General features: G+C 51.2%; 1 protein-coding gene across 1 annotated transcript in view; it reads left to right on the top strand.

The window, feature by feature from the left end:
- Positions 1 to 13,691, top strand: part of LTBP2 (latent transforming growth factor beta binding protein 2) — a 102,038-nt gene that overhangs the window by 11,578 nt on the left and 76,769 nt on the right. Inside the window, exon 3 of the mRNA XM_077909993.1 lies at positions 11,469 to 11,718. Within this exon, the coding sequence (XP_077766119.1) occupies positions 11,469 to 11,718 (250 nt within the window). The remainder of the gene's footprint in view (positions 1 to 11,468; positions 11,719 to 13,691) is intronic.

The raw sequence follows: 13,691 nt of genomic DNA, 5'->3' as shown, positions 1-13,691 counted from the left end.
CTGGGACCTACTAGTCTGTCTGCCTGGCGGGCCCCTTCGTCCTTGTCCAGTCCTTGGACCTCTGGGAGCCACCCCAGTGGTCATTGGTGGAACCCCAACTCCTCACTCCACCCTGGCAAGGTCAGACGTTGGACTCTCTTCGCTTCCTCTGGTCTTAGTATCTGCCCTCCCTTCTGTGGCCTTGCCAGCTCTGCCACAGGATTTATGTGTTTATATATTTGTGGAGGCAGCTGCTGGGGGCCTGCCTGAGGTCCTTCCTGAGGGAGAGCGCTGGAGAGTGTGGGCTGACTGGATCCTGTTTATAGTTAGGGCTTTTGGAAGACTGTCCAGCTTTCCCAGACTGGCTCGCCCCCATTGTCACCCCAACACACACACACACAAGCTTTGGGGACTTCTGAAGGCTCACACTGGGGAAGAAGGTTTGAAGAATTCTTTGAATTCTCCTTTTATTTTAGCACAGAGGCCTAGAGGCTGAGATTATTCTGGGCAGGGCAGAGGGTGTCCCGTGGCTGTAGAGGAGGGGGTAGGTGGGTTCCCCCACCGTAACCACCACCAAACACATGCTTGAGGTTAATAGCATGTGTTTGGGGGGGATCCCTGGGTGGCTCAGCAGTTTAGTGCCTGCCTTTGGCCCAGGGTGTGATCCTAGAGTCCCGAGATCGAGTCCCACGTCGGGCTCCTGGCATGGAGCCTGCTTCTCCCTCTGCCTGTGTCTCTGCCTCTCTCTCTCTGTGTCTCTCATGAGTAAATGGATAACATCTTAAAAAAAAAAAAAAAAAGAGCATATGTTTGGGATTCTGGTAAATCCAAGGAGTTGTGGATCTGAATCCCAGCTCTGTGTTTTCAGGCAAGAGACTGGTCCCCTTCTACCATAGAGCCTCATCCATAAAATGGGTATAACTATCTCTATAGTGTTGTTTTTGAGGATTAATAATAATAACACTTTAGCTATTACCATGGTCTGGTACTATTCAAGACTTTATATTGTTAATTTTTCATCCTCATGATTCCATAAGCTAGATTTGATCTTTCTCCCCCTTTACAAATGAGGTTAACTCTTTATCCAAGTCATGCATCCAGGAATCAGCAGAGCCTGGATAAGAATCCAGGTAGCCTGGCTCTGGAGTACAGGGCTCGTGCTCCAGATAAATGGGCAAGTCTGAATAGAGAACCTGGCACATGGTAAATTTAGCCATCATTTTAATCCACACCCTGGAGATTGTGCTGACTTACCTGGGTTTAAAGGCAAGCTCCACCACTTAGCCATATGGCCGTGGGCAGGGTGCTTACTATGCTCTCTGTGCCTCAATTTCCTCCCCTGTGAAATGTGTCTAATGTTAGTCTCTACATCACAGAGTTGTAAGAGACAACTGAGATAACTCCGGTTAAATGTTTAGTTCAAGAGCTGGCCTGTTCTCTGTGCTCCATACATGTTTGGCCTTGATGCTGAGGGAAGGGACAGTCGTGGCAAGTGCTCATTGGACACAAGGAAAAGCTCAGTAAGCATGTACTGAATAGTACAGGGCCTATCCCAGGACTGTGCTGAGAAGTCCCCGTCTGCTGCCTCACTTCTCTCAGCTCTTCCAGAAAACTCCGGAGATCCTGGTGTGTGACTTGGCATCTGTTCCTCCCTTCTTGGTCCAGAGCCTCTGTGTGTATGGTGGCTTTTATTCTGGTCCACATAGTGCAATGAGGACCCTATTTCCCCTAACACACCCTTAATGTGGCCTTACTCATCCCATCTCTGTAATGACTTCATCCCACAGGGCAAAACTATGGCCAGGTGGGTAAGAGCCCCAATCTGGAGCCAGACTCCTTGGGTACAAACCCTTCCTCCATCACTTAGTAGCATGGTGATCTCAGGCAAGCTGCTCAACTGCTCTTAGCCTCAGTTTCTCCATATGCCAAATGGAGATAAGAATAGCACCCCTTGTGGTTATAAGAATAAAGAGAAATGATTACATGTAAAGAAGTTAGCCCAGGGACTCATAATGGTAAATGCTGAGCAAACGTTAGAGAGAAGTATCACGGCAGGGGTGGGATTTTCACTGACTGGTTAGGAACTTCCAGGAGCCAGGGTCTGGAGGCTCTGTGTGGTTTGTCCCTGGAAGAACCATCTTATGAGAGTCTTATGAGACTCATCTTATGAGTAGTTGGCAGGGAGTGGAGAAGAGCAAGGTGAGAGGTAGTTAAGGGGAATAATCACATGACCTCAGTGGAGACCCAACTAACATGAAGGGTAAAGTCCTAGTAAGAGACCATCATCTCTCTCCCCACCACGTATGGGTACCTGAGATTCTCCTGGTGAACAGGCTATGTCCCCAAGGCTCTTTATTCAAATAAGTATTTAGGAGATGTTCTTACCCAGGGGATCCTGAAGCCAGGTGCTGTGTCCTGTTGATACCAGGAGAGTGCCTACTTAGCACAGGTTTGGTGAATGGCTGAGTAGGTGCAGGATCACATGGGTGGCCTAACAATTTCCTTCCTCCATCCCCTCCTCACCTCCTTGGCTGGCATCTCCTCTTCTACCCAACATCTTAATGTTGGGCTTCCCCCAAGACTTTCTGCAGATCTTCCAAATCTCCCACACAAAGAGGGGGACAGTGGGAGCCAAGTCAAGCATTAGTTGCCCCCTATCACTGAGCACTCGTAGGCACTGTTAACTGTCAATTAACACACAACAATATTAATAACAGCCACACTCTGTGCCAGGGACCACACTAAACATGTCAGCCCCCACCCCCCTGGCCCTTGGTGAGTCATGGTGTGATTCTCTACTGTGTGCCCCCTCCTGTGTCCCTAGCTGCTGATGGTCCTCTACCCAATGACTAAACATAGGTTTCCCAGGACTGAGTCCTGGGTCCTCTTCTTTCTTGCCATACCACACCTGGAATGATCTAAAGTATTTCCATGGATAGAAGCATTGTCTCCGGGCTAACGACACCCAGATTAATATATATCTTCAGCCAGACTTCTCCTCTGACCTCCAGACTCCTTCATCCTGATTCCTACTCAGTGTCTGCTCTTGATGTTCCCCAGACATCCCCACCCAAAACTTGTCTAAAGTTTCCCTCCCTCTATGCCAGCTCGCCTGCCCAGGTGTTACCCTGAGCAGCCCGGTGGCTCAGTGGTTTAGCGCCGCCTTCAGCCCAGGGTGTGATCCTGGAGACCCGGGATCAAGTCCCACATCGTGCTCCCTGCATGGAGCCTGCTTCTTCTGCCTGTGTCTCTGCCTCTCTCTCTCTCTCTCTCTCTCTCTCTCTTTCTCTCTCTCTCTCTCTCTCTGTGTGTGTCTTCCATGAATAAATAAATAAAATCTTAAAAAAAAAAAAAAGGCATCCCCATCTACCTGAATGCTCGAGTCAGACATCTGGGGGCCATCCGCGACACCTTCCTCACCAGGATCTTCCTCTTTGTTTCACCTTCCTAAATCTCCTAGGAGTCTGCTCCCTGCTTCTCTGGCTGCCTCTCTAGTCCAAGGCTCCAGTATGAGCTCCTGGGTGATACCTATAGCCCGCTGCCTGCTCTCCCCACTCTCTGGTTCTTTCTCCATACATCATATCATAACACATCTCTGCTCTCTCCTGCCCACCCAGCCTCATCTCCCAGATCCCCCTTACCCACCCAATCCAGCCTGGGGTTCTGGAATACGCTGCCTCCAGGCTCTGGCACAGGCTACTCTGTTTGCTTTCCCTCCTCTCTTTATGCGGCCGGCTCTTTGTCATCTTTCCCATCTCTGTTTCAAGCTCCCCCCTCAGAGGAGCACCCCCAGCCACTCCTTCAGGGCTTCCCCACACCAGCCTTGTTATTCTGGATTCTAGCCCCTTGATTTTTCTCCCTCCACAACTCATATCTCAATTTCGGTGCTTCTACTTATTTGTTTGCTTGCTCTGTGACCATCTTTCTAAGTTGGAAGCTCCATGAAGAAAAGGACAGTGTCTGTCTTGCTTATTATCCTAGGTAAAGAGTAAATGTTGGACACATGCTGGTTTTCTAGATGACACTGAGGCTCACAGAGGTAAAGAGACTTGCCCAAAATCACACAGAATTTAAACACAGGACTCTCTGGCTGCAAGGTTGTTTTCTCTTCCATGCTCTGTCCTGGCCTCGGTTGAGTTGTGAAGTGGGAGTGGTGTATTCCCCCTCTCCTGACCTTCCCAGGGCCTGCGCAGGGACCTGGGGCTGCCGCAGAAGGGGCTTGGTGGCTTTGTGTCTGCCACAGAACTGTCTTCCATGCCCTAGAGCTGCTCCCCTAGAAAAGGCTGGTGCCTGGGCTCATCCCTGATGGAGGCTGTCCCGGGACCCCATCCCATCCTTCTCGCATCTCTAGAGGCCCCTCTGGCACTGAGGCCTCCTAAGCCCTGCCTCTTCCCAGACAAGGCCCCCCGGGCTGTGGGGATAGCTGGAGAACTCTTCTGCTTTCGGGCAGGAGTTGGAGACACACCCAGGCCTCAGCCGTGGGCCACAAGCCCTGCCCCATGGTCTCCCTCCTCATGCCTGCTGGAGCCGGTGGGAATTGGGACTGCTCTGTGCCCTTGGCCTCCGGCCTCCCCGGCCCCCCGACTGGCCCAGTGTTGTGGCATTTGTTAATGCAATTAGCAGGGCGGTCCATGCTCAGGGGCTGGGGGCCAAGGTCTGACTCACACCCCCTTCCTCCCCTCTGGCCGCCAAACGGTAGAGGCCCACTTGGCCTGCCAGACGGCGTCTGCAGAGAGTGCACGAGGGGCCAAGAAACGGCATCTTTCTCTCATTAGAGGCTTTTATGTGAACACAACTGCTATTTTGGAGCTGGGTGCTTGGCTGGCCCCTGAGCCCCGGTGCCGTTTCCAGCCGTCCTGAGCTGCAGGCCCAGCACAGCTGTGGCAGGAGCAGGGCAAGTCCTTGAGGACCTGACTTTTCCCACAGCCAGCGGGGGGCTCAGAGACGAGGTTGGGAGGTTGGGGCCCAGAGACACAGCCCCTGGGCAGAGCCCGCATCTGGAGGGGACAGGTCCCCGGGTGGATTCTGAAGACACGTGTGTGGAGACCAGACAGGGATTTCCTTGGCCTCAGGGATCTCTGACATCGGGGTTCCTTTCTGTGGAAACCAAAGGTCAAGGCTGTAGAGAAACTGCTCAAGGCATAAGTAGACACCTCACCCCCTGTAAGAGAATTTCAGGGCAAACCAAAACCGCTGGGTAGAGGCCTAAGGTAGGGTGCACAAGGCAAAGGCTGAGGTAAATATTGAGGATGGGTAGGAGACTGTCCTGTCTACCAAGGCCTCTGGGTGTGGAAAGGCATAGGGCCCCATCCTCAGGGAGGGATTGGTGACTCAGTGGGTAGATTCTTGGTGTTCCACTGACATAGATTTTAGGAAATATGGAGATTTAATCTAGGGAAGAGCTGAGTTTCAGGTGTGGGGGTGATCAGAGAGTCTGATCTGGAGCTAAGGTTCATCTTCCAGGCAAGAGGGGATGGTACTAGAGGCCTTAGAGCAAGGCACAAGGTTACAGGACCCATCATGAAGTCAGTGCTCATCTCATAGGTCATAGATGGAGGGGGAAGGTGTCTCGGGGTGCCCCCCTGGAGAAAGAGCTGGTGACACCTGAAAAGGAGCCCTGCCTCTGCACTGCAGGGCTTGGTCCCTCCCTTTAACCAGGGCCTGTACTGACTTTTGCCTTTCCCTAGGAGAAGAGTTGTGGAAGAGAAGTCCAGAAGCCATCTTGCCTCTGCCACTAGGCGATATATGGTGGTTTTTCTTTAAGCTTTGCAGTGCAATCCAATAGAATTTTCTGTGATGTTGGAAATGGTCTATATCTTGTTGTTCAACATGGTAGCCATGAGCCACATGTGGCTACAAGCACTGGAAATGTGCCTACTGTGAGAAACTGAATTTTACATTTTGTTTGATTTTAATTTCATTTTATTTATTTTTTTAAAGATTTTATGTATTTATTCATGGGAGACACACAGAGAGGCAGAGACATAAGCAGAGGAATCCTGATGCAGGACTCAATCCCAGGACCCCGGGGTCACAACCTGAGCCAAAGGCAAACGCTCAACCACTGAGCCACCAGGCACCCCTCAATTTCATTTTAAATAGCTGCCTATAGCTTGTGGCTGCAGCATTAGACTATTGTGCACAGCACAGCCTTAGAGAGTGCGATGAGATAACTGAGGCACCAGCCCAATGTCACACGGCAGGGATGTGCCTGAGCTCGGGTCAAACCAGCCTCATGTTCTTTCTGCTACCAAGTAGCTGATCACAGAGGCTCTGAGCGGGTGGTAGGAGCAGGCCACACGGTGAGAGGTATTTCCAGAATCCCTCTGGGCCTGCCTGTTCTGAGTTTGGTCTCCTCCCAGAGGCAGGGGTTTGTGTGGAAAATCTGAGCAAATCTCTGTTTGGCTGTTTGGAGCCGAGGGAAGGTAGAAGGGGCATAGCCAGAAGGTGGGGGGTTGGAGGGAACGATGTCTTCTATTGCTTACTTTCAAAGCAACTTAGAAAATTTTCTTTTTATTCCCCTCTCTTTTGGCATCCTGCTAACTGCACAGAGCTGAACTCCCAAGGCTGAAACTTTCCATATGTCCAATCCTCAGTGAGGAAGAGAGTGCCAGGAGAGTGTGGAAAAGCAAGGGTTCAGGAGAAGCCTAAATTATGAATGGCTAAGGACTGGCATTGGCGAGGGAGCACAGGAAGGCTGACACGGCCTCGTTTGCTGTTGTCTGAGGATATGGCCCCTGGCCGGGGGAGGGGTGTGTGCAGGTGTGCCCTCCATGGCTCAGCATGGACATGGGGCATCCTGCTCAACAACCCTTTACCCATCATCAATCAATGAATCCTCATAAAGCCATATAATACCCCATTCTGGGCTGATTTCTCAAGTATAGGGCATGATCTCGGTTCTCGAGAGAAAATGGGAGAGATGGGGCTCTAAGAACAAAACATGGAGACCTCCCAGCCGACCAGGGCTGAGAGTTTTCTCTCTTAAAATTCTCACAGTGCTGCAAGGAACTGCCTCTCCCAGGGGCCCCCAGCATTTCCTCTTTTGCTTTATGCAACAGCCCCTGCCATTGGCCATTTTGACTCGGATGGTTTCCTCTCTGAAACTTCAATTCTGAAATCTGGGCCCGTTTGACAGGAATGTCTTGCTTCAGTCTCCTTTCAACCAGAGGACAAATGACCACTACCACTATGGCCAAAGGGTCCCAAACTTTTGGATTTCATGTACCAGTAAAATATCCCCAAACACCACAGTACAGTAGGCAAAGTACAGTAGGCAGCTTTTCATTTTGCCAAGTGAGTATGTTTAGAAATACAAACTACCATTTTCCAGCACTTCTAATTTAAAAACATAAAAAAAAAGTAGAAAAGACACTTTTTAAATGGGAAATATAGCATTACAAAAAAAACCAGGAAACTATTTTCTTTATTTTATGGCAGACCAGTAAAAACTGTCATAAGAATGTACCCTTTGACAGATAGACAGTAGGAACCACCACTTTGAGCCATTTGGGGATGACTTTTTGGGATAGCGCAGACTGAAGAGAGGAGTTTATGCTCCAATCCCACGATGCAAACACTTGGCTCAGGACAAAAGCATGACCGCTTTAGTGAGGATGTCAAGTGGTTCCCTGTACAACAACTCAAGATAGGATGCAGATGGAGTCAATGAGAGCTGGCTCAAAACCTCTGAAAACCTGACGCTTGTTGGAGGATCTTCCTTGGCACATCTGGCCTCTGCGCAATTTCATAAATGGTTGATCCAGAAAGGTTATCTTCCCAAGCAGATTTTTTTCCATCAACAGATCTGGCTGGTTTAGAAGCCTTTTAGAACTTTCATTTACCAAAAAAAAAAAAAAAAAAAAAAAAAAAAGAACTTTCATTTACCATGGTATTACATACATATGTAAATACTATTTTTATGATTTCCCCCAAATACCCATTTTCCATCAGCTGTTCATTGTACCAACCAAAGTTTGCCAACCCTGGTCTGAGAGACTAGGAATCATGCAGTGTTCATGGGAAACCATTCAGGCCTTCCCTTTTTACTTCCTCCCAAGACTAAAGGAGGGCCAAGACCTGCCCTGGGCTAACCTGCTTTCCCAGTGTTCATTGGCCAATGGTTTGCCTACCAGGCTAGTCTCTGGTGGTGGTGATGGGGCCCGGTGGATGGTCAGGTGAGGGCCAAGTTGGCTTGGGCAGATGGAGTGGCAGCCAGGCAGAAGGCTCAAATCCTGCCATTGTGGCACTTTGTGTTTGGGGAAGCGCTCAAGGAGACAATTCTCTGACATGGCCTGTTTATCTGGAGAACTGGGCCCTGCCAGGAAGTGATGCCAAGGCACTGAGGAAAATGCTCTGGCATCAGGATCCAGATCATGTTTAGAATCCTGAAGTGAGACCTGTTATTTCCCCTACTCTCCCCAGAAGATGATCGACATGATGCCCAATCAACTCATCCTTGGTGTCTTTGATCAGCATCACCTCCTTCAGGAAGCCTACCCTGACTTTCCTTTCTCCTTGCCTCAGCCTGGGTTAGAGGCACTGGCTGACACTTATCACATGACGTATGTCCTGGCTTCCCTGTGAGATAATATACTTTTTAAAAGAGGGGTCTTCTCCTACAGGCCTCATACCTAGTGAATGTTCTGTGAATGCTCACTGAATGAATGCATGAGTTGGTAAACATGGGCCATCGTCATCTAAGATTTCCTGTGTGGGCTTAGGAGAGGGATGGGATCCTACAGTCTCTACCACCTGCAAAGGTACATTGGGTGGCTGACTTGAAGCCAACAGATCCCTTTGTTTCATCATCAGCTCCAAGTCAAGGTTCAGAAATGGTAGGGAGGAAGGGCCATACCAGCCCTGCTGGGAGGCAGCGGGGAGCAAAGACCCTGGGCTTTGCAGTCAAACAGACCTGGATTCGAATCCTAGATCCACCACTGACTGGCTGGGTGACCTCAGGCAAGTTTCTAACCTCTCTGAGCTTGAGGCATTGTTTGTAAAATGAGAATCGTAACCACACTTGCTACAGAGGATTGTCATGAGGGTTAAATGAGGTAGTAACGCGAAGTACAGTGCCTGCATAGTATAAGCACTCCATAGAGAGTAGCTGCCATAAAAAAAATAAATAGCAGTGCTGGTGTCATTGTTAGGCATATACCGGGAGCTAAGGATGCAAAGAGGTACAAGGGGCAGTTGCAGGGGCCGATCATAGTAACTGGGGAATTAGCCACATAGTGGAAAACCCATCACTGACTGCAGCACTTGGGGCTTACCAGTGAGTGCAGGTCCTCATTGCTCAGAGAAGGGCACACTGCTGGAGGAGGTCATCAGGGATGGGCAGGAGGACTTGAAGGGATAGGACGACTTAGGTAAGTGGAGAGGAATGAGAAAGAGTGCCAGGGATGGGACACAGTGCACACATAGGCAGAGAGAAGAGAGCCACACCCACAGGCCAGTCTGGCTGCAGTAGGTTGACTTAGAGGGATTTATTGTTAGAGGGGGATCAGACAAGGGAGGTGTTCAGTGCTAGTCTATGCACTTGAATCCTGGAGGCACCCAGGAGCCAGTGAGTGTCTCCAAGAAGGAGGTGGCATGGGCCAAGTGGAATTTTGGAGAGATTTCTTCAGACTGGCCCCTGATTTGGACTCCAGGCCTGTTCTCAGAGGGGAAAGTACAGCTCAGGAAATCCCAGGCTCTGGTCCGTGTAGCGGTGCCTGGGATTTTACAAATGCACTTAGGATAACTGAGGCCCACGAGGGTCTGGATGATCTGCCTGTTTCCCTGGCCTTGCATGCTTCCCCCTGTCATCAGACCCCAGCCCCCCTGGGCCTCTGGTAACTCCTCGAACATGCCATGTTCCCTCCAGCTCCCAGAGATTTGCACGTGCCCATCCCTCTGCCTGGAAGGCTCTGCCCAGACCTTCACCTGTCCACCTCCTTTGTACCAGTTGGACCCTTCTTTTCAGAGAGGCCTGTCCTCCCCATCTAACGTCAAGGGTGAGCCACTGCATCACCTTGTTTAATTGTCTTCACAGCCTGAGATACTGCCTGGAAGCAACTTGATGCTATTTCTTATTTTCTTTTGGTCTCCCCCACTGGACTGCAAGCTCCATGTGGGGCAAAGACATCATCCCCAGTGCCTAGTACACAGTAGGGGCTCGGCAAATGTTTGTTGAACAAATGAGTGACAGTTGGAGGGGACTTTGGGTTTAGAGGGTCCAGGATGACCCTGACCATGCTTTCCTGGGTTCCTCCTTATACCCCAGAGGAGGTCCTGGGTTGGGGGTCCAGGGACCTGCACCCAGTGTATGCCTCTGCACGTGACTCTCTCTCCCATGGCTGCTCGTCACTGGAGGAGGCTCCAGATTTTGCAGGGTGAGGAATGGCAGCGAAAAGTCACGGCTCTGGTGGCCCGTGGCTGCTGCATAGCACCAGCTTGGAGGAAGGTGCCCAGTTCCAACTGCATCTTGCCCCCAGGCTGATCCCAGAGTCTACCACATGCTCAGGAAGGTGGGAGCTTGAGAGCAGATGCTCTCCAAAGAGGAAGAAGAGGAGGGACTGTCAAGGCTGAAGATGACTTTGAGAGACCTCGAGAATGTCCCCAAGCTCCTCAGCCTGCCCTCACATGATTCATGAAGAAATCAGAGCTCAGTGAGATCAAGACCATGCAGCTCACAGAAGACAGAAAACCCCCAACAACTCAGCCCCTACCCCCTGACTTTCAGGCTGGGTTTGCACCTCTCCCATGAGAGAAACTCCTTCCTTCCTTCCTTCCTTCCTTCCTTCCTTCCTTCCTTCCTTCCTTCCTTCCTTCATTCTTTACTGAGAATCTACTCTGTGACAGTCTCTATTCCAAGTTCTAGGGTGGCAGGAGAAAAGAAAACAAAATGCCTCCCTCCCTGGGACTTTCAGGCTCGGAGGAGAGGCAGACAGCTAAAAGTGAGCACAGGCATGCAATACAATATCAGGTGTCCTGCTGAGAGTGCTGCACACCTTTGGTCATTCAGTCCCTGATTGGCTATTCGGAGATGACAGGGTAACCTCACCCTGGGGACCTGAGGGTTGAGGGGACGGGCAGTACATGGGCCCAGGGAGCTAGCTAGCTTTCTTTCTTTCTTTCTTTCTTTCTTTCTTTCTTTCTTTCTTTCTTTCTTTCTTTTTTTAAGATTTTTATTTTTATTTATTCATGAGAGACACAGAGAGAGAGGCAGAGACATAGGCAGAGGGAGAAGCAGGCTTCCTGCAGTGAGCCTGATGTGGAACTTGATCCCAGGACCCTAAGATAACGACCTGAGCTGAAGGCAGACACTCAACCACTGAGCCACCCAGGGCCCCCCCCCCAGGGAGCTTTCTGAAGCCAGAGTCAGGCTTCCTGCTTGAGTGGGGGAGGCCAAGCAGCACAAAGCAGTGACCCTCCTGGCAGGAAGGTGTCAGGGCCACCCCCCACCCCTGCCCGTCCTCCTCTCATCCCTCTCCATGTGTCTCCAGCTGTGTGCCAGCCACCCTGCCAGAACAGGGGATCCTGCAGCCGGCCCCAGCTCTGTGTGTGCCGCTCTGGCTTCCGTGGAGCCCGTTGTGAGGAGGTCATTCCTGAGGAGGAATTCGACCCCCAGAACTCAAGGCCAGCACCCCGACGCTCAGCTGAGGGATCACCCAACCTGCGAAGGAATAGTGCAGCCAGAGAAAGCACCACGACCCCCAGAACACGGTCCCTGGCATCACAGCTGCCACTGGTCAGGTAAGTCCCCTCCTTAATAGGACCTTGGGTTCAGGGGCACAGTCTGCCTCTAGAGGGACTTCTTCTTTAGGACCATTTGGTGAAGACCATGGTGGAGAAGACCAGAATTATCCTTCTTCCTCTCTGCTCTCCTCCCCTTTCTCTGCCCTGAACAGAGGGGCCGTGAGCAGGAAATGAGTGTTGGGGTTGGCACAGGCTTTGCCAGGCTGGGGTAGCCAGGGAAGGTGGGAGGTGGAGTCTCTACTCTCCAGGTCTTAGGAGAAAGCTGAGGAGGGCATAAACCTGGCCCCTCTAGTTTTGAATCCTCTCGAGGCCACTTTTTGGCTGGGTGGCCTCGGACAAGTTATTCACCTCTCTGATTTCGCACAGGGAGGTGGGGACAATGATGATAATCACAAGCTTGGAATTGTAAGGATTAAGTTAGTTAATAGAAAGAAAGTGCTTAGAACAGTGGCTGGCACATAGTAAGCTCTTTATAAACGTTTTCCTCCCCCACCTCTGCCTGTGGTCCATGCAGAAAGGACCCCTCTGTCCGAAGAAGCCCTTCGGTTCGCTCACTGCCCAGCAGTTAATGTCTCTCCTTGAAGAGAGTAGAAGAAGCATGTTGGGGGAGGGTGTAGAATAAAGTGCGGGCGAGGGGAATGTGCATGGGCAGGATTCCCTGGCCTGCTTGCCAGCCAACCTGGCTAGACTTTTTCTAGCTCTGGACAGGAAATCTGAACTTTGTAAACTGGTCCATTTCTAGGGGGCTGTGTTTTCCTTTTGGTTTTTCAGGCTAGTTTTTCCATTCGCTTCCTACTTAAGATGTTCTTTCTGAAATGTTGCAACCTTGTCTTGCTGAACTAAGGGGAAAAAGGATTTGTCCTCTGGGAGGCCAGGAGAACCAGGGAGAGGAGGCTGGCCTCAAGATCAGGACCCCAGCCAGAAAGCTCAGGAGAGAAGGGAAAGGAGCCTGAGATTATCCCACAACTCTGAAGCAGGGGGCCACCAGGGTCTGAGGAAGGTGGGGTCCCAGAGCACCTAACACCCAAGCAGGTAGTTTGCAAGGGTAGCCAGAAGCACAAGGAGGAGAAGGATGGACTCTGGTTGAGGTCTAGGGAGATCCAAATCAAAACCAGAAGAACCAAACCCTTTGGCCAAGGCCTTGGAATGCTGAGGCAGAGAGAGGGGCAGAGCTCAAGGCTAGGTAGACAACTCGGGGGGCAGGGTGGATGGCCTGGGATTGGCTGTGAGCAGGTGGGCAGGGCCTGAGCCTTGTTACGATTGGTCCCAGCTGTTGGTCCAGGTGGCTGGGCCTGATGTGAAGGCCCCTGGAAGAACACCAGAGGTACCAGCTCCAGAGTCAGGCCAGGGCACAATGGGAGCAGAGTGCTTCCAGCCTGACATTCCTCTGCAAACGCTCTTTGGCTTGTAGGATTCATGCATTTTAGAATGCATGGAGCCCCCATGTATGCACACAAGTGAGTATGGGGGATGGTTGCTTGGCAGGTCATTCTGTCCCTTGCACCCTTGAGTCAAAGCTGTTTAACATCCCCTGCCCCATCTTCCCAGCTCAGCCCACTCCTCTTCTTCTTTAAGGCCCAGTACCACCTTCTCCAAAAAGCTCCCCTGGCCACTTCCACCTAGCTCTCTGACCCCCTGCAGTGCATACCCTGTGGATCTGTGCCCTGTGTCTGCAATCAGACTGTGTGGCCTGGGCCCTGGCAGACAGATACTGTCTTGCACCCTTTGGATCTCCCCAGAATTCCTCCCACAGTCTTAGCTTATAGAAGGGGCTTAATAAGCATTTGCTTCACTGGGCCCAAACTGAATGGTTACCTAAGAAAGGGGACCCCCACCACCGAACCCTCACCCTGTGCCCAGAGCCAAGAGCACCAGCCCCTGTGTTGCCCTGAGTACAGGAAGAGGGGAGGCTCTGCGCTTCCCTGGGGGAGTACATCCTACTCTGCCTTGGGGTGGTCTGTTCGTCCTGG

Source organism: Canis aureus, chromosome 9 (assembly GCF_053574225.1).
Source record: "Canis aureus isolate CA01 chromosome 9, VMU_Caureus_v.1.0, whole genome shotgun sequence".
Lineage (NCBI taxonomy): Eukaryota > Metazoa > Chordata > Mammalia > Carnivora > Canidae > Canis > Canis aureus.
Note: the sequence above shows the minus strand (reverse complement) of the source record. Positions and strands in the feature narration are given on the sequence as shown.